The 20953-nt window shown below is 42.9% G+C and overlaps 1 protein-coding gene and 1 long non-coding RNA gene across 3 annotated transcripts; one reads left to right on the plus strand and one right to left on the minus strand.

The window, feature by feature from the left end:
* The first annotated feature begins 1256 nt into the window (after nucleotides 1–1256).
* Nucleotides 1257–12103, plus strand: FAS (Fas cell surface death receptor). 2 transcript variants are annotated; one of them, XM_079312901.1, is made up of 8 exons: nucleotides 1257–1445; nucleotides 7666–7813; nucleotides 8353–8487; nucleotides 10272–10380; nucleotides 10874–10938; nucleotides 11234–11317; nucleotides 11456–11526; nucleotides 12000–12103. In XM_079312901.1, the coding sequence occupies exons 1-8, from the start codon at nucleotides 1395–1397 to the stop codon at nucleotides 12084–12086; spliced, it is 750 nt and encodes a 249-aa protein (XP_079169027.1). In that variant the 5' UTR covers nucleotides 1257–1394; the 3' UTR covers nucleotides 12087–12103. The 2 variants fall into 2 exon arrangements, with proteins under 2 accessions (XP_079169027.1, XP_079169028.1); XM_079312902.1 differs by lacking the exon at nucleotides 11234–11317.
* Nucleotides 12104–13168: 1065 nt separating this feature from the next.
* On the minus strand, nucleotides 13169–16149 carry LOC306805281. Its single transcript, XR_013775174.1, has 3 exons — nucleotides 15705–16149; nucleotides 14537–14600; nucleotides 13169–14193 (listed from the first exon to the last, which is right to left on the minus strand). It is a non-coding gene; the product is annotated as an uncharacterized lncRNA (long non-coding RNA).
* Nucleotides 16150–20953: the final 4804 nt, after the last annotated feature.

The following is a 20953-nucleotide window of genomic DNA, read 5'->3' on the forward strand; positions in this document are numbered from 1 at the left end:
TTTCTGCTGCAGCAACCATCCAGATCCGGACAACACTGCAGCCCCCACTCCACCCCTACCCGCAAGCAAATTTCCGCTAAAATTAGCATCCTCACAGACACGCTGATTTGGGTTTGCCCAGTAGGAGCTAGAGACGTGTAACCCAGCCACTGCACCCAAGAGAGATGCCTCTTGTCTGCTATATTCCATACTGCCACTGGAAGGCAAAAATATGGTTGTTCAAGGGTGCTCCAAAGGCAGCACCTCTAAAAATGTGTCAGCAGCACCTTTTGGTTTATCCGGAAGTGGTTAAGAAGCCTGAAGTATTTAAAACAGTAGCTGTTTTTTGTTGATGTTATGTATTGCAGTTAAGAGCCATATCAGAAGAAAAGGTGAAGGGTTTTTGGAAATCTGAGTCATAAACCACTCAAAAATGGTGTTTAAAACGAAAATGCCAGCTCGATTGCAGCCAAGGTCCTCCCAAGGCAACAGAATCATGTCAAAACCTGAGAAATCAAAACACGTATCTGTAACTAAACATCATTTCTAACTCTACAAAGCAGGCCAGACTACCAGCGCTACAAACCAATAAAACTTGCAGGAAAAACACGAGAGGTGACTCGAAACAGCTAGAAAATAGAAGTCACAGGCTTGAGCAACCCTTTTAATAGGACAGCAAAGGGCAGCACTGCCTGCTGCAGTGAGTTTAGCCTGAGCGCCAGCTCCATCCTACCCACAGGGGACTGCCTGCCCCAAGCCTACCCTTGGCAGCAGTACAAGAGCAGAGTTTCTGCCCTCGCTGGGGAGGCAATTGCTCCGCCCAGCACCTGAAGGAAGCGAACACCTCATTCCCAGCACTAAGGCTGTTGGCTTGGCGACCCTGGGGCTGTGCCTGGCATCCAGGAGCTGCCGAGTGCGTGTCTCCGGCCAAGAACCCGCGATCCCCGGGACACCCGAGCGGGATCTCCGTGCGCTCGCTCGCTGTCACCGCTGGGCGCTGGGCACGGCTCTCCCGCCGGCAGCCCCAGTTCATCCCGGCGCGGATCCCCGCGGGGCGCTGGGCACGGCTGTCCCGCCGGCGGCCCCAGTTCATCCCGGCGCGGATCACCGCGGGGCGCTGGGCACGGCTCTCCCGCCGGCAGCCCCAGTTCATCCCGGCGCGGATCACCGCGGGGCGCTGGGCACGGCGCTATCCCGCCGGCGGCCCCAGTTCATCCCGGCGCGGATCCCCGCCCCAGGGCTGCCCGGCCCGGATCCCCGCCGCAGCGCTCCCCGGCCCCGCCCCGCCCTGACCGGGCCTGCCGAGCCGAGCGGCGCCGCGCCGTGCCGTGCCGTGCCGGGGGCGGGCCGGGGCGGGCGAGGACAGGGCGAGAGCAGCCCGGGTGTCCCGCCGGAAGGTGCCGGGCAGCGGCGGCATGCGGAAGGTGCGGGACAGCGGCGGCGCGGCCCGGGGGCTCCTGCTCCTCGTAAGTGCCCGAGCCGGGCGGCGGGCGGGCGGGGACAGAGTGCGGCACCGCCGGGCGCGCAAACTTGGCACCGACATTTCAGTGCATTCGTTAGGCGGTGTTTATAGTGGAAAAAACTCACCTTCACGTTCTGGAGGGTGCTAAGTGAAGTGTAGGAGCGGACGGAAGGAAAGGGGGATGGATGCAGGTCGGATCGCAGCTGTAGGTGGGGGAGCCAGGCACGGCTGGCACTGGGCTCGGTCCGCGACAGGCGGGAGAGGCAGGTGGGGAGTCCCCGCTCTGCCGGGACCGGCCCGGGCTGAACCGGGCTGAACCGAGCCGACCTGCACCTGAGCTCAGCGGATCCCTAACAGCGAGCAACATTACAGCAAATACCTGCGGGGCAGGCGTTTGAACCGCCGTGACAGGGACCCAGGAGAAGCTAGAGGAATAGTCCCAGCCTGGCGTCCGTGAGCGGCGTTTACTGGAAGCAAACGCTTCCAGGCAGGGCCTTCCCTTGCCTGAACCATGCCCTGTGCACAGTGAGTCAGTGCGGATTCTGACAGCTTCGCTCTCGTCTCTCTCATCAGCAAACTTACAAAGATCTGTTCTGAACAGCTGCCGTCCGCGGGAAAAGTAAGGAAGTGTGTCAGCGGCCAGCACAGGTCAGGGATCTCCCCTGGCACAGCACAGGGATCTCCAGTGGCACAGCACAGGGATCTCCCCTGGCACAGCACAGGGATCTCCCCTGGCACAGCACAGGGATCTCCCCTGGCACAGGTCAGGGATCTCCCCTGGCACAGCACAGGGATCTCCCCTGGCACAGCACAGGGATCTCCAGTGGCACAGCACAGGGATCTTCCACTGGCACAGCACAGAGATCTCCCCTGGCACAGCACAGGGATCTCCCCTGGCACAGCACAGGGATCTCCCCTGGCACAGCACAGGGATCTCCCCTGGCACAGGTGCATTGCACAGAGGAGCTGCAGTGGCAGGATGCTCCAGGGCAGACCTGGGCAGATCTAGGGATGTGTGGATGTCCTGGCTGGCCAGGCTCCCATAGAGCCACCCCAGTGCTGCTGTGCCCCCTTGCCAGGGCTGGGGAGGGATGAGGCAGTGGCAGGGGGCCCTGGCACAGCTCTGCCCTGGGTGCAGCTCCCATTCCTTCCCCAGCCCCAATTCCTTCCCAGCCCCCATTTTGCCATTTCAGAGACCACTCACTGGAGCTCACCTTCAAAGTCTCTTCACAATGGAGTTTTATTACTAAGAAATGCAGTTTGACAGATTAAAATCAAGTCTTAATGTATAAACCACTCAAATTGTGATCTGATTAACTGCATTACAGGTAATAAATTATTTCAGAGAGCTCTACCCATGTCCCTGCAGAAATCGTGGAAGCATAATTAAATACAAAGAAGGATTTTCATCTGCTGACCACAGTGTGTATTACCTGTTCCTGTACAGGAGCAGCCAGCTACTGACAGAAATGTCAGTGTAGCTCAGTATTTTGGAACTATTCAGAATACATATTAAGATTAAAAATACTTTCTTTTATAATGCTCCAGAGAATATGTAATTTCTGTTCTTATTTTCCAATTGTTTCCAAGTTTCAATGTACCTTAGAAAGACTGTAGCATTCCCACATAATTTATGTTTTTAATAAGTTATTTGTTTTAATTAGCATGTTGTTTCACGACTTATAAAATAGTAAACCTGGTTAGAGTTTGGAATATTATTTGGTTAAATCAGAACATGAAAATGGCTTGTTGAATGAGACCTCAATTTTGCAAGGAACTCTACACTGGACTCAAGTAAAAGAAGATTTAGGCGTAGTCAGGCAAAAATAGCAATGATCTAAGAAGTTAGAAAACATCTATGTTCTCTGTGTAGAAAAAGCTATAAAACTATGTACCACAGAGAGACACATGTCTTACTTTTGAGACAAATTTTAGGAGAAATACTCTGGAATTAACATTTCCTCTAAAGAGAAGAGCCCCAATAATCCTTTTTTTTCCAATGAGAGAAATTAATGCTAGGGGGTGAAAAAAAAAAAAAAAAGTTTATTAACAAAGCAAGAAACCCACATGACACGGGAATGAAAAAAAAAAAAATGGATTTTATGCCCCACGCCCCCCAGCTGGCAAGGATGTGGCTGCTCCCTTTGTCTCAGTGAAGGGAAGGAAAAAATCCACACAGCAGCTCAGGCAGAAAGCAGATAGGAACCTGTTGAGCTCCTGGCATTGTCTGCTCCTCACAGCAGGTGAAACTGGTTTTAGTGTCCCTTCTTTTGCTGGCCTGGGTCTTTCCCACCAGACTGCAAGCCAAAACAGTTCAAGTGGAAAAAAAAACCCTAAAAAACAAGAAACAACTGAAGGATCTCTGCTGAAGTCCAGGGGAAAAGGTGGGAAAATATAAAAAAAGCTTCTTGCCTAAGCAAGCAAGAATACAAATGGAGCAAAGGCAGCAAGGTAACAGTCTGAGTCACAGCCCAGAGCACGGAAGAGAGAGATGGGCTGGGGTTCCCAGGCTCCTGCTTCATCTGAAACCTCTCTGGGCACACAGCAGCCACCAGGGAATGGAGTACCATCATTAAACCACTCTAAAGGAATAGGCCAGAGAGTGAACTGTTAGGTAAATATCTTGAAATTGTGATATGCAGGCAGTTTTCTGCAAGTTCAGATGTACCTTTGAAAACAAGGCTCCTTCATTACTGCATTGATCTTTCCTCCTCAGAAAACTAATACTCACATTTAAGTGTACATGCATAAACAGCCATAAAATGATGGGATGACCCAAGACTCAAGTGAAAAGTATAAGGGCTCCAATTCTGTAAACATGTCTGTGCATGTTTCCTCAGTAACCACTTTTATCTTTGCACTAACTCGCTGAACAAAGAGAAAGTAATGAGAAAACCATTTTGTGTTACAAAAGGAGAAGGGTGAGAGTTGCTAGATTTCTGTCTGTCAAGCTCTAATTCATGCTTAGCCTCAATGAAGTGAGGTGAGAGCTGTTAATATCACTCCCAACTCTCCAAATAGTGTAGTATTTACTAGGTGCTTTTCTAAAAAGCCAAACCCAACAAAATAACCAATTGTACAACTCCCAGCCCCAATATGTTGTTGCAATTTGCATGTGAGTCAGCTGAGATTTGAAAGGGTAATGGATTGAATTTGGACAGTGAGTGTTTAAGGTGCTGGACAGTCTGAGGCTATTTGCTGTCACAGACACTAAACACACATATTTCCCTTGGAATTTAAGAAGCTCAGGGTGCTCTTAGTCGTGAGGAAATACCAACTCCCATTGTTGGGCTTTATAAAATGGAAGTGGATTATTTTTGCTCTTTTTGTAAAATATTTTAGAATGTGAAATACTGTTTCTAGAGGTTATTTTGGTGCTAACTATGAATTTCAGCCTTGATAGGAGAAAAGAGTTGGAAGAAATTATACTGAAGGTTTTGGAAGCAGATATTTCCTGTCATAGTGAAAGAATTGGATTAGAGAATCCTTTGAAGATTACTCTTTCAGTGAACTTACTCTTGGAAAAGGCCATCCTGAGAGAGTTAAGACAAGAGAGATTGATTACAGAGAAAAGTGTATTAAAATGGAGCTTGTTCTAGGAACCCAACTTGCACAAGGAAAAAAAAAAAAAGCAAAAAAAATCCCCCCTCATTCTTTTTTAACACTTAGAAAGCCCCTGATGAGCTCACACACCTTAGTCTTTGGTAACAAATGTGGAGTGGGAAAAAAAAGGGCCACCTGTGGCCATCAGTCTTATTCATCAGCATTTAGAGATCAGAAATGGGAGAAATGGCTTGCTAAAAAGAAAATGTATTATAAAGATAACAGGAGAAAACAGACTTTTTTTTTTTTTTTCAGGGTTAACATTGTAAAGTTTTTAAAAGTCCTGTATGCAAATTACATTTTCACACACTTCCAAAGCTGAAATTACCTACCTTTAAGCTGTGTCTTGCAGAAGCTTTTCTGTTAAAATAGATTGATATGTTCTGAAGAATATTTTGATAGAAGAAGAACTGGAGGCCTGAGAATCCCAAAATGACACGAGTATTTGAAGAAATTAAAGTTCTTGTCATTGTGCCCTGGAAATGCAGATCAAAACAGGTTTCATAAAAGTGTCTTTAGCAAATACCTGTTGGTGGAAGCATTTTGGAGGAGACTGTTGGAATGAAGGAGAGGGAGCAGGAAGAAAACTCTTTTCATTGTCTGGTCAATGCAAATGCAGAGAAACCAGAAACTTTGGGCTCATATGATAATTTTGATGGGTTCTGCTAAGGTAGATATCCCCAACTGATCTTATTCCAATTGCTTAGATTGCTTAGTGCAATCTAAGTCTACAGTTTAGATACAAAATCTTTTTTTTTTTTTAGGTTAAGAGGGAACCTCTGTGAGTCATTCTGGGCTGAAAACATACAACCACTCCTTGAGTGCATGTGTCATAAAAAGCACCTATCATCCCTGCCTGTGTAAAAGCCCCTAAGCTGCTTCCTTTGAATAGTAGTGATGACTGCTCAGTGACAGCAGAAAAACCAACTAAGGTGTGCACAGGAAGCTCAATGACTATTCACTCTTTTGTTTGTTTTTGGTTATTTTCTGTAAGACGCAGTAAAATTTGTAAATAGCAAATCGATTGCCTCTAAGAGTGTGCAAATCCAGGAGGAAAAAGAAAGTTTGAAAAAATTAGGATGTTGCTTTGAACAAAAGTCTTCACAGTTTTATCATTATTCCCTCTACAGGAAGAGGTTGTAAGGCATCCCTGCAAGCAGAGCCAGTGTTTGGTGCTGCTTAAATGTCAGATTCTGAGAAGTGACCCCCACTTCTTGTAAGTGTACCAGGAAGTTCATCTCTGTGAGCAGGAGCAGAGGGCATCCATCTAAAAACATTGTGTTTCTGTAGCCCCTCATACCAGCATAGCTCATTTGTATAAAAGCATAAACAAGAGTCAGAGCTTTGTTCATGTGAGGGAACACACGTCTCTGCACACACACTGTTTGCTAAATTTGCTAAAATCAGCTAAGCTGTACTGGTATTAGTAATTTAGAAATATGTTTCCTTCTTTGATTATATCCTATTTTCTGCATGATTCTCTGGACATTTTCTTCATACTGCTTTAGGAAAAACCAAACCAGACTGGTCGTACTTCCCTTACTATATTTTAGTAATTCTTTTTTAGTTGCATTTTCTAATCCAGTGTTTGTGAGACAGTTCTAGGCAAAAAGAAACAAATCACACTAATTTAACACATCCATTTGAAAGCTTTTATGGGAGACTCAACATCATTACACTGGGATCCAGAGGAGAGCACCCTGAAAGCTTAGGCAGCAAAGGAAGAGAGAGGAACAGAGGGAGAGTTTGGGCTGAGCATCCATACCCAGAGTTCCTCCAGTGTTAATTATGCTCTTTCAGCTGCTGGAGCTTCACCTCCAGGTGCAAAGAAAGGCCTTCTTAGTTTCAGTCCAGTAACTAATATTATATACATTTTAAACAGGGAGATGCTAAAGAAATTAAATTCTTTTCACGTTCTTACTTGTGAATAGACTAGAGGATCAAAAGAAGTGGCTACCTGTAGAAAGCAATTGGTTACATCAGTTAGTTAGCTACAGAAAATGTTTCCTTCCCAGTTTGATATCCAAAATGATTTTTCAGTAATTTAACATAAGAGTTTTCTGCATCTAACTGAAATTATGGTCAGCATCCATAGTTCCATTATATAGGCATCTCATATTTAGTGCATGCAGAGTAAATATAGAATTCCTCAGAAAATTTTGCTGAGAAGAATGCAAACCAGATTTATCCTTATCATTCTTCTTTCTTCTTCCAAAATAATAAAAAGACATGGTTTGGCCTCTGGCCCCAGTGCTTTATTATTATCATTAAAAGAGGCAGAGAGGCACTAGTAAATTAGGCACTAGTAAAGATCTACTGCTAATGACATAAATAAAAACAAACAAAAAAACCCCAAGCACTATTCAATTTAACTTGACAATGCAAAAATTCAAAGAAATGGATCTGTTGTAAATCAATTTGAAAGGTGAGTGTCTGTAGTAGTAGGGTTCATGGCTTTAATATGGGCCTTCATTTTCCATTAAATCTAAAGTAGTGAACAGTTTTAATAAGGGAGTGAATATCAATATGTTTAGTTATAGAGTAACACTATTAATGTGCCTCTGCTAAAACACACCTACAATCCTAAACAGTTTTTTGTCTAATTTTCTGTTCTCTCCTAGGTGGCTGTCTCAATTATTGAAACACAGTGCAAAAATTCTACTGAAGCTCTAATAACATACAATAGGAGGATCTTTTCCAGGAGGGAAGTTAAGTGCAACAGGGATGAATACCAGTTAGACACTCAGTGTTGCAAGAAGTGTGGAACTGGTGAGTATCATTGCAAGACTGTGTCATTAGCAGGGGACACCACAGCATGCACAATTGGTTTGTGCTGGGGTACTGAAGTGGCAAGAAGTGGTTTCATTCCAGCTGGGTTTTTTTTTGTTACAGCACATAAGCCACTTCAGAGATATTTCCTGAGCTCAGTTCACTGATAACTTCACACTACAGAGAGTTCTCTCATAGCATGCTTGCTACAAAAGAGCCAAGAACTAACATACATATTTGAAAGAGGTTGAAAAAGTGAAAACACATGGTTTTGCCTGCAAGATTCCAAACATTCATGGGTTTTCCAATTTTTCATGTACAGTTTTGTTTGGTGTGTTCTCCTTCAGTATTAAATTGGAGGAAGAGTGGAGATAATCAAATGTTATGTTTATTACATTCCTGAAATGCATCTACACATGCACAAAGAATATACATTCCATATTTGGAATCAAAAAGAACCAGGGATTAAAAGTGAAATTCTGATTTTAGTCCTAGAGCTGGTGGTTTCTCTCTAAAATGTTGGTTTTCTGTCTTTACAGGTTTTGTTAAAAATGTCTCCTGCCCAACAGATACTATCAAACACTGTGTTCCATGTGAGAAAGAAAAGGAATTCATAGATCACCCCAACGACTTGGACAAGTGTTTGAGATGCAAACTGTGTGACAGCACATTTGGTATGTCTGTAGAAATAGCAACAGGAGCAATGACTCTTTTTCATACAGGATAACACTGAAAAGTCTCCACAATAGCTTAATCGGGGTTCAGCATGTAAATTCAAAACTTTTAGTGGTAGACATGAATGAATTTATGAGAAAGTAATAAGTTTATCCTCCAGTTCCTTTTCATCAAGCACAAAGCAGGAAGCAAAATAGTTGGTCCATTATTTCTCCCTATATCTGCCTTTGCTTAGCCAAAGTCCTTGCAAGTCAGACACTACAAACTGGTTAGAGTCAAGGAAGGCAAGTTCTCCCTCTTCTTCACCCCCTGTTTGAAACAGGAGTATAAGAAGTAATGATGTAGTCTTTCACATAATTTATAATATTATTTAAAATGGATTTTAGTCTTTTGAAGCACTCAAAATGCTGTGCAAGTCATGGAGGCAAGAGGTGCTATTTAGAGATAACACAAACAAACCTGTCTGCTTTCTGTGGTCTGTCCCTGCAGTCTGTCAGCATCCACAGCTGAGGGAAAGGACATTAGAAGATCTATCCCTACCAAGTCATTTCAGGGTCTGTTTATGAGCCCTTTTTGTTCATGAACCTGCTGGGTGACAGCATAAATACCCATCACAGATTTTTTTATTTTTTAAATGCATTAAACTTATTTCCTACCAGTTTCACCAGGTGTGCTGTCGATCTGCTCTACTTGGATTTAGAGAATTATAGTTCTTCATTCCTCATACCCAAAATCAAGTTTAGTGAATGGAGAAACAGTTCTCAACTCAAATATGGTTGTACTCAGATCACCTGTTGGAATATCAATCTCTAGTTCACTCCCCTTCCTTTAGGACCTCAATATGGTTAAAAAACTTTCCTCTCATTTGCTACTATAATAAGCATTTTTGCCTGGGTGCTGAAATTTGTAAGAGCAAAACAATTCAGTATTTTATATGATGTCACAATTATATGTAATGTAGTGGAAGAGAAGTCAGTAGACTGACAACAGGCAAGAGGAAAATTACCACTGAAGTTCCATGTGTCCTGTTCTTGTGATCATTCACGTTTGCAATTTCTATGACTTACTTCAGGACTGGTTTCCCAGTAGAGCTTCATCAAATTTTGAAAAATAAAGTAGTTTCAAATTACAGTAGGGCACTGAATATAGTAAGTCAAAAATTTGTTCTGTTTTCAATATGTCTATGAAAATAGTAGGTAGATATGTAACTACCTTTCATAGCAGGTAGATACAGTAATTTTTAATGCAGAAGTATTTTTTTTCATAGATGGAAATAGCATCATCATAATAAACTGGTTGGAGAAAATTATTAATTTGTTTTGATTCTTAAGAAGAATACTTAACATGGATATGTTAGCAAAAACAGAGAAAGTGGGATTCCTCATCATTGAAGGTCTTCAAGAAAAGGGAAAACTTGTCTGTCAGGGAGTGCAAAGAATCCATCTCCATTATCAAGTGGGGAGATTGGCTGTGTCATCTGAGTTTCCTTCTGGCTTTCCACTTCTGAAGAGGAAAAAGAAGTTGGGATCTGGCTGTGCTGAATGAGTCCTCTTCTGGCAAGAGCTGTGTTGTGTGATGAGTTTTCTGACTGTTCTCCAGCAGAGGTCTCTCTGACTGCTCCATATTCCCAGAGCTCCTTAGAAAAGTTCTGTGTGTATTACAAAGCTAAGCCTCTCCATCCTAGCAGAGGGGGAGCTAGCAGCAAGGACAAGGGTAAGGACAAGACTTTGTGGGCAGAAACCTGCTTTTTCAAAGTAATACACTTTAAGAAATCTATTTTTAGGTTTGGAGGTTGTAAAGAACTGTACCCCAGAAGAGAACACACAGTGTGCCTGTGCAAAGAACTATTTCTGCAGTTCTGGAAGATGTAACCATTGCCATCCATGTTCCATGTAAGTTTATGCCTTCATCACATCATATGAAATTGTTAGTATGTAATCACATTTTTCCCAGTTGGTTTCAAGACAAAGGCTAAGGTAATCTATAACCTCAGGGAAAGCATTCTGATTTTCCTTTACACCTGAGCTAACTGAGTTCAGTCAACTCAATTTGCAGCCATGAAGGTTTTCCAAAGGCAGAAAATCTTATATATCCACTGATATCTGTATATCCTTTTCAAAAAGTGTAATAAAATAATAAAAAATGTATCTGAGCTTTCCTGTTGTCTTTGTGTGATCTAGTGTTAAACTGAAAAATAATTTCCTATGTTTTCCCATTGCCACTAATTTCCATGCCATTTTCATACCTATTAAATTCCAAACCCCACAACAAGGGTTTGGAATATGAAACAAGCATATTTTAAGATTAAAACATCTTAGAAGATTTTGATTTGCTCTCTTAAGAGAGAAAAAATCCCCTAATAATTTGTTTTCATGTTTTCTGCAGCTGTGAAAGTGGTGTGATTGAAGAACCATGTACTCCATCTTCAGACACTGTATGTGGAAGAAAAGGTACCATTTTAAAACCTAGCAAGGTCCATCATGTGCTGTTTTTTGAGAGGCAATTGCAATTGTCCTGTTCTATACACTGGCCCTAGTGATGGCTGACAGCTCATGATTTTTCCTCTATCACTGTGTGGGTGTGGGAGCTGTTACTCCTTTTTAGGGGCAACTTACAACAGGAAAAAATTATTGTGTCATTAGGAAAAAATAAATGGCTTTTAAAATCTGACACAGTCTTGTTTAAAATTTGATGTGCTGCATTTCTTGAGTTAACTTTTGTGCAAATTTTCCAATGTTCCAGCAGAACTCGGGACACTGTGGCTGGCCATTACTGTGGTAGTTCCAGTAGCACTGGTAGCAATAGCAATTATTGGAGTAATGTGCTGGCGTAAGTGATTCCCTGCTTGTTCCTATTATACCCTGAATGAGATATTCAGATGCTTATTCAAATACAATTTTATATTCTTAAAGTCCAAAGGAGAGATGTCCTGCCCTGGATTTTAAATTTTTTTTGTTGTTGTTTCAGGCAAGAGAAAACAGAAACATCTTACAATCAATGGGCACCCAGATATTGTGGTTTACAAATCAGAGCCCTGTGTAAGTATTGTTGCTTTGATCATTAAAAACTCAGCTTTATGCAAAGGACTTTTTTCCATTTAAATTGCACTGGGTCTCCCCAAACATGTGTGTGCCTCTCTTCTGTGACATGAATGAAGTAAATTTCACCACCAGGACTCTTTTGGGAGAAGTAAGAGAAACCCTGCGTTACTTCTCCAGGATTGTTGGAATGCTTCCTAAATCACATGACCACGATCAAAACTTCATAAATCACCAGCCCAGGATATTCCTGTCCCCATGCATAATTTTAGGCAATAGCAGTTGTTAGTTGATTCCCCAAACTTACCCAGGTCCAAAGATGTCTGTCTGTCTGATCTGACCTTCTCACTCATAAAACAGGAATCATGGATAAAACTGAAAGAAAACTAGAAAAGTATCATGAAATGGATTTATCCTCTTATTTATCTGCTTGTTTCTACTTACTTCTGTCTTGTTTGATTTTCTTTTTTCAGGAGACTGTACTTCTCATAGACACAGGTAAGAGACAAGTAATTTCTCAAAATTCAGTAGAAAGAGAAAATAGAGATACAGATAAATAAGCCCAAAACAAACAAACAAATAAACAAACAAAAGTATTTTTGTGTAGACTTTGCCACTGTCCAGACCAGTCATTCCAGCACAAAAGTGAACACTTACTAAAGAAGTGGCATCATCAAAATACTTAGTGGCATCATGGAAATCTTGCCTCAGGAGGGATTTCTGTTGTATAGGGAGCAATTTCTCATTGTCTGCAAGTGAATTACAGTTCTGCATGTGAGACAGACACAAGGAAACAGCAAACTGTGTTTCCACATTATCTTCAGGGGAAAATCCACAGGAGTGATACTCAACAGGAAAAAATGCAAGCTCCAAGGCTGTATCACAACAGGAGACCTGTCCTATTTCAGGACCTCTCCCAACACTACTCTGAGAAAAATGTGAGAGGTGACCACAGTTCAATGATAGAGAAAGACAGAATAGGTTACAGAGGGAACTGATACTCTGTTTCAGGTGATAGAAAGCAATATTGATGCAAGCCTAAATATTTGAAATACATAGCATTTGGCAGGAACATGTGAAAACAGATCTGCCACGTATTGTAAAAATTCACACATAAATCACACATACTGAGCCCCAAATACCTGAAACTTAATCTGGTTTGGATAGAAGTGTCAAATCTGAGTGCAGGTGATAAAACCCAGTAAGATACAGGTGCCAGGTGCATTAATTTCCTTTCACACTCCCAGATGCTGACCTGAGCAGCCACGTTCCTGGCATTGTGGCAGAGATGACACTGGCAGAAGTCAAGAAATTTGTTCGTCACCACCAAGTATCAGAACCTGCCATAGACCAAAGCATTCAGGATTGTCCTGGTGATACATCTGAACAGAAGATCAGGCTGTTTCAAGTCTGGTATCAGAGTCATGGGATGAAAGGAGCCTATGGAACCCTAATAAAAAGCCTGAGAGAGTTAAAAATGTGTGCTGCAGCTGATAAAATTGAGAAGAAACTGCAGGCAGCTATTTCCAGCTCTCAGGAAGGGAGAAACTCCTATAATCCTGACACTGAGCAGAGCAAAACTGGCTCTGAAGAGGGCAGAAACTCTTACAATGATAGTACTGAGCTAAGTGAAGACTGGAAGAGACCTTGCAAAGAGTAATTTGAAAATTATTTCTAAATATTTTTCTAATATAAATAAAGCTTCAAAATGGAATTTTCATTGGCAGTTCTGATTGAACTCAAGTAAGTTATTACATGCAAAAGTAATAATTGCAAATTTTGTAGCAATATTCTTCCTTTAAAAGAAGTTTTAGCCCTTTTTGGTTAAGAACTGGAAGAAGTTTTATGACTTGTTTACTAGAAGGTGCAATACGGGACTCCAACTATAGGATTCATTCCAAAAGGAAATAAAATTATAATTATTTGAAGAAAAGGCATAGTTCAAATGCATAGTCCTGTAATATTTAATCAATGTAAGGTTTTACTTACATTAAAAATGCAGGATGTTCCTTTTTTTTTTTTTTTTTTTTTGAAGGGAAAACTCTGGTGTTACAAGTCCCAAAAGTGTACCAGGAAGAGTACTTGAAAAAAAAGTTGCTTGCCTTAGACATAATGAATTTGAAATAGAGGTGTTGCTGTGTAGGTTCTACTCTGCTGCAAATACAATTTCTATCTTTCATAAAAACATTTCTGTGTGTATATGTGTGCAAGTTTTCTATACAAAAAGCTCCCCATTCCAGTAAAAATTATTATCTCTGTTGTTCTCAGCAATGTTTGTAAACCTCTTAGAACCCTTCAAAGAAATAAGAGCTGAAGGGTTAACAGCACAACAGAGCCATCATTTCTAGAAAGCATCCTTCAGAGTGTATGATGCTTTTTTAATGCAGAAACTGATACAATGAAAATATTTTTTTCATTAAAAAGTGCATAATAAATGTCTTCTGTCTTTCTTATTGTGAAGTATGTAGGTGTCATATTTAGGTTTGCTTTTACTCAGATTAGCAAACCAGAATAAAGGAGATCATTCTCATGAAAAAACACCTTATCTTTCTTCCATCACACACTGCAGAAGACTCAACTCCCAAATTCAAAGGATCCCTACAGTGCTGGCAGCTTTGCTGTGAGGCCTTTCCTCCCACACACCCATTTGTGCAGATCCCACAAAGTCTTTCAACAGAAGGGGAGACTTTGCTGGAAAGGTTTGATTTTTCCAGGTTACACAGTAAGAAAGATGACTTTCTTTGGCTCTGCCACCAGCTCCCTGGAGAACATCTCCAGCCAGTATCAGGACTCAGCCAAGAGTGGAAGAGACCTGCCTGTGCTTGCCCTTGCCTGCCCAGCAGTGGGTGGGTGTGTGGGGTAGGGTCCCATGGCCTGACCACAGGACCTGGAGAGGGCAAGGTGGGACTGGCCACAGGGTGCCAGAGACTGGCAATCAACCCTGCCATTGCTGGGTGCCCACAGCCCTGTGGAGTTCCTCCAAAATGCCACACAGCTGGAAGTGAGGTACCTGGGAAGGCAGAACATGGCCTCTGGAAACAGCTGAAAACCTGTGTGTGGCCTCAAGCAGGAGCCTGAAAGGAAAGGCAGGATGTAGCTTTGAACTCATGGCATGTTTCACAGACTTGACCTGTTGAGGGTCTCAGTGACACAGAACATGTTTTGCCCAGGCACAATTAATGTTGTGCAGCTCTTAAGCACCATCCATGGTAAGCACTCAAAAACCTTCCACTCCCCTTTGGAGCCTCTAATCTAGCTGCATTTTCTGTCTAATCCGGTACTGCATTGCCAAAATCCCCACACTGTGCTGCTTTTTGAAGGAAAACCTTCAGGCTGCTGCAGTCAGATGGTTCAATAGCCATGGGCCAAATTGTGCACCCATGGACTGATTAACACCTGGCATTGTGTAAATGGCCTGTGTGTGAGCTATCTGTGCACAGCTCTCACACCCTGCCACAGGGTGTTGCTCCTTGTCCTGTTTTGGCCAGGGTGCACATATATAAGAGAGTACAGTATCTGCTTTCCAGAAAAGCAGCCCAGCAGTGTGCAGGATGCAGTGTGTAGAAGCACAGCCAAGACTGGAAGGAAGGAGAGCTCCATGCTCTCACCAGCCCTGGTAGATAGGCTGCTCCCTGTACCATGTCCCATCCAGGAAGGCATGAATGTAGCTTAAAGCTGTGTTGGCAGATGCTTGACTTCAACTTTTTCTTTCCTTGGCTTTGTCTCTGAGTGAAGCATCTGACTAGCAGAAATGAAATTAGTCCACCTCTCAGGGTTTCAGTAGAGCAGGGAACTGACCATTCTGAACTACACTGAGCCCACCAAACCTCATAAATTTCTTATAGTGAAATAAAATGACAATTTTTTTCTTCCATCACACTGGAATTTCCCAACCTCAGTATAAAAGGGATGGTTTTAAAAAACTCCCTGAGGAGTGAGTCACATTTTCTTTAGGAGAGGTCTTGAAGGCTCAGCTCAGACTGCTATTAGCTCTGGTGGTTAGCATAAATCATAATTTTTTGTTCTTAACTGGCTCAAGTAGGAGGACTGATGATACTGTGCGCTTAGTTTTCCAAAGAGTCTGTATGTGTCTACATTGCAGTCAGCAGTGCAGAGTAGAGCTGGATCAAGATTAGAGTACCTGGACCAAGGACTGAAAGTGATTTACTTCTGCTGACCTGCAGTAGCACGTCCAGATTTCCATTGCCTCCTGCTTCTGACACAATTTTCAAACTAGGGCTGTATAAGAAAAAAGAAACTGAAGCCCAAACTCCCCTGTTTCATGGAAACACAACATCAGAAAAGCAAGTGAAAACTGAAACAGAAACTTGCCCAGGGAATGACTTGCCACTTTTTGAAAAGCTCTCTCTTCAGGAAGCCAAAACTTGGCAAACAATCCCATTTGTTATGCAAATAGTACAGCCAAAACAATTGTTACTTTAAAATAACTACAGTAGAAAAACAGGAACATAGAAATAAAAGGCAAGAGGGATGATCTTACTTAAGTTCCCTGCAAATTGAAAGTGGCCACGTGTGAGATCTTTTTTCAGAAATTCCAAGGGCTGTTTTGCTGTGCACATCCACACCAGCTGCTGATCCATGCTGCAAAATATAGTGCAGGTACACCTGAAGATGACAGAAACAAAAGCAATATTACATTGTGGTACCAGAAGAACACAGGAATGGTTAAAGACAGCTCCTGTACACAGGACTGCTGCAATATGAAGTAAATTATTTTCAAAGTTATTCTGCAGGCTGCCAGCTCTTGAAAAGATGTGGCTGAGTAATGAAGTGCTCAGCACAGAGTCTGAAATGTTTCTGCATGGATAGCATGACAAGCATATCAAAGTGTGAGAGAGCTCAGGCTTATTTCCTGTATGAAGGAGAGAAAAGGAAAACAATACCAACAAATCCATGAGAAGAATAAAAGAGTACTGGGAAAAGAATACTTGGAGATAGGCAGTTTTCCTATTTTGAGGGAAGATACAACCTCAAAACTCACACTCCTCTTTTGCTGTTTGTCAATACTTTGATTCTGGACATCAAAGGGAAGCTTGCATTCCTGCTCTCCCACTGCTAGCAAGAGCAAAAATACCCACCATGTGTATGTAGCCTCTAGCACAGAGCTGTGGTTGAGAATTATGAGGGATGTGGGAACAATCACAAAACAACTACAGTCAGTGTTTTCTGAAGAGCTTTTCAGTGGTTTTAGTTGAAATTCCCTTCCAAACTGAAAGCAAGACTTGTAAAGCTTTCAGAGTGTGAGAGAGCCCTTTCCCATCACTTTGCACAATGGTCTCTCAATCCTCCGATATTCCAGTAACTGTGATAAAGTGCAATTTATTTTCAGTCTAGTGAGGAATCTGTGACCAAAGAGATGTTGGAAAATTAGGTCCTGAACAAATACAGGAGAGGAGTAAGTGACAAAAAACAATGGCAGGAGGAAACCAAAGGCACAGACCCTGGAGAGACTGCACTGAGCATCCCACACCCCAGGGGCATGCAGAACACAGAGATCACTGACCCTGCCTCCCATACATCTTCCCACAGAGATGTCCATGTGCCTGGCTGGCCGTGGGACAGGATAGATCTACCTGTATGTGTCTAAACTGATGAAACAGAAGTAGCCAGTTTAATCTCCTGCATACTTATCCTATATCAATGATGGGATTTATACATTCTCCAGATTATCAATACCTGAAGATTTATGCTTCTTGGTCTTAGTCCTTCCTTAAAACTAGACGAAGATCCCTCTCCAGAGTTATCTGTGGGATAGCTGAAGCTGCAGGGAAGGTTTTATGATACTCCTCGAATTGCTGTGAAGCACAGTGGCGCCCCTGGCATGTCTCTCTGTTCCTGTTGGGGCTGGCTGTGCTCTGGCACCTGGTTCTGCTGGGTGGGGACCACGGCTGTCACTGCAGCTCATGGGAAGGGTGGCCTTGGTCTGGGTCTCACAGGGTCTTGAGGTTCAAGTTCTGTCTCTAAGATACAAGGACAGCACCTATCCCTCTGCTTCGAGGGAGTGGAGGGGCAACTAACTTCATACCAAAGTGTCCCCTCATTTATCCAGAAATGAACAGTGATCACTGAATAACTCAGTATCTTCCCAGTCACACCTCTTCAGACTTGACTTGCTTTAAACTTGTTTAAACAAGCACAGTGGGCAGTGGGGGTTGTTTTCCGGCTGAGGGTGGCAAGCAGAGGCTGCACAGCCGTACCAGAGAGCACAGGCACTGCCGGCTGTCCTTGCGTGTCCCCGCGGGCAGGTGGCACCCTGTGTCACCCTGTGTCCGCGCTGTCCTTGCGTGTCCCCGCGGGCAGGTGGCACCCTGTGTCCGCGCTGTTCTTGCGTGTATCTCCGCTGTCCCTGCCTGTCCCCACGCTGTCCCTGCTGTCCCCCCGCTGTCCCTGCCTGGCTCAGGGGGAGCAGGGCGCTGTGAGCGCTCCTCCCCGCTGCCTCCCGGCTCCTTGCCGGCCCCCTGGCCATCAGCATCTGGGGGTGAATGACTCCCTCGGGAAAGGAGCTGGCACACGCAGCGAGCCGCAGAGGGCCTGTCACTGCGCTTTGGTGGCACTGCGGCTCTGAGGATGGCACAGCCCGGCTCCCTCCAGCAGCCCGGGGAGCTCCGCGGCAAGCACAGCGGATCACAGCGCCGCTGGCTTTAAACGGAATAGCACATGGAAAAACGGGGTCATAGCACATCCCGGCTGCAAACTGAGCTCTGAAATCTGCAGCTGGCACTGTGGCTGAAGTACGTGCTGCAGCACCCCTGCCAAGGTGAATGTGTGTTACCTTAATAAATATTCACTAATAAATTAAATCAGTTGAGACTTAGGCATTCACTTTGATTCTAACTTACGCAAGTGCCAAAATACAAACAAAGGTTGGTGTTAGGAATGCCTGTGAAAGCCTTGGGAAGACAGGATGGTTGTCCTCAAGCTTGGCCTTCTGAAGGGTACTCTTTGTATCACCATAATCAAGTGGAAAAGCAACTGTGAAGCTGAGGGAGGAAAAGGAGTGGGTGGTAAAAGGTTAGAGGCTTTTTGGAGGAACTGGCTTATGAATAATACCCTTAATTACTGCAACATGCTATTGCAAATAGTCTTGTCTTCTTTCTTTTTCAGGCTCATAAGTTAGCCTATCATTTTAAATAACTATACATTAAATGCAGTCTTGACTTCTGTTCTAGCTACAGAAATGTTGGGAATAACCACCTCATGATGCTTGTTGCCAAGATTTTTTTTTTTTTTTTTTTTTTTTTTTTATCTTACAAAATCTATGGCTGTTGCTCCCATCAGAAAAACTGGAACAACTAGGAGTTCTTGAAAATATATAATCCTGTACCAGGAGTCATCAGACAGAGGTTGCAAAGTACTCCATGTCTTGTGCTTTTTTTGTTAGGTCTATTTTTGTATCTTTGGGAAAGATACAAAAATCTGCAAGGAGCAGTGCAAAGTACACAGTTCCTTTACTGAGATGTCTTTTCTGAGAAAGCACCTTCTTGTAGGAGCTTTATTCAGATCTCTCTGCAGCACTCAAAAGCCTCTCTCTGACATCAGACACATTGGTAAAAGGAACCCATAGAGCAGAGAGCAGTATATAAAGCTGCTATAAGGAAAGCAAAGAGCAACATTACCCAATGCCACCCAAATCATCACAATAGGTTATATGGACAGGAGCTCTCAGGCAGCCTTTAGGGAGCCCAGGACAAGCATTCTGATGAAGAATTATATTAGCAACTGTTAATTACAATTTATCAGGTGACCCAGGGAATATCCACTGTAGGGAGCAGCAACATGCCTGGAAAGCTCCTGGGGTTATATGTCCTCTTATCATTGCTTGTCTTTAGAGCTGTAAGGCTATTAACCTGCTGTCCATGCAACTTTTTAAGGTCTCTTCTTATTTGCAAGTGAGAACAGATGAGTTCTCACTATTAATAACTGGAATATGGGGGCTGGACACAAGATAAAAAGATCTGTTCTACATAAGTCAACAGTCTTGCAGAGACCAGCTTCATCCTCCCTCATCCAGACATTCCTATGCAATCACAATAAAAATGCACAGATCTTCCAGGAACTGCTGTTTTCATTTCCTAACTCATCCAGCTATAAACCAACCCCAACAGAACATGCAAAAACATTTCTCAAAAAGAATTACTGTTTTCCTACTTTTTTTGCTCAGCTGTGGATGTATTTCAAAGAAAGATAGTCGTGTATAGATTGTCTCCCTTAAATGCAGGAAATGGTTCTTCCAAACGTAACTAATTCAAATTAAATCGATACATTATGTTTGGACAATAACCAGCTGCAGAAAATTTTAGCAAAGCAAGTGTTAGAAGCTGTAAGTAGTTCAAGATAGAACATCAAGTGCAGTCCTGTTCTACTTGGTTTCAAGTTAGCTCTTAGGATTGAAGAGACTAGCTATTATCACTAGAAAGCAAGCAGAATTTTTCTTTTCTAGGCAGCATTCCACCTGAGGATCTAATCAGTCATCAGCTTACACTCACTACTTAAAAAATCTAGACAGACTTGCAGAAAACCTGAGTACAGGTAAGTCCACAGGACCATCTATGGCAGAGTCAAAAAGCAAAGCAAACTTTTAAAATCTAAAAAACACTAGAACAGCACTCTTGGAACTAAAGGCATTACTTTAAATGCAATGGTGCCTACAATTTTGGTGTCTTGACACAATATCAAACACAGAAATGAAAGTTCTTCCTCCTCCTTCAGCTCTAACCTCACATTAATTGGTGCTGGAGATGTCAACACTGACACAAGCTGTAGCAGCACTTGGCTGGAATAACCTTCTCTGCTCTGGAGCAGAAAAATGCAGTGCCCCACCTTCCAGAGCATGAGTCTGGTCTATTTGAGGATATCTCTTTCCTCATCACTCTCATTGAGCCTGTTCTGCTATGTGTGCTGAAATATTCATTGCTGTAAGTTTGGGGTGGATTCTCTCTGTTCCAGGTGCCCTAAATGATGAGGTTAGCCACATTAGCTCTCAGGTGGGCCACATGTCACAGGAAAGGCAGCCAAGGAATTGTCATTTGTAAACCAAAAAAGTGCTCAGGGGCTCAGCACTGAGACCTCACTTGTTGACATTGGCATCTACTGAGACATTAGGTACCTAAGTTTTTCTGTGCAACGATTTGGATTAGATTGCAGGAGTTAGCAAGAATAAAAGCCATGCTGTGAAGACACTGTTACACTGTAGAGTTTCTTACTTGGTCACACTAAACTGTGCATTGGAATTTTTCTTTTGTGTTGTTCTTTTTTCCTAATAAGGTGTCTGCAACTTTCTTCTTTGAGAATACAGTTCTGTTTAAAATATCAAACAGGAAATTAGGTCTTCCAGCTAAGGTGAAAACCAGGAATTTTTCCTGTTGAACAATGGACTCCAGAGAGAGTTCCTATTTAGATAAGAAAG

This window comes from Erithacus rubecula (assembly GCF_903797595.1).
Source record: "Erithacus rubecula genome assembly, chromosome: 9".
NCBI lineage: Eukaryota > Metazoa > Chordata > Aves > Passeriformes > Muscicapidae > Erithacus > Erithacus rubecula.

Excerpts from the sequence above, each read along its gene's own strand:
- FAS (XM_079312901.1), top strand. The coding sequence starts at position 1,395 with ATGCGGAAGGTGCGGGACAGCGGCGGCGCGGCCCGGGGGCTCCTGCTC. Across the intron at positions 1,446-7,665 it reads CCCGGGGGCTCCTGCTCCTC|GTGGCTGTCTCAATTATTGA; the intron begins GTAAGTGCCCGA and ends GTTCTCTCCTAG. Across the intron at positions 10,939-11,233 it reads CACTGTATGTGGAAGAAAAG|AACTCGGGACACTGTGGCTG; the intron begins GTACCATTTTAA and ends ATGTTCCAGCAG.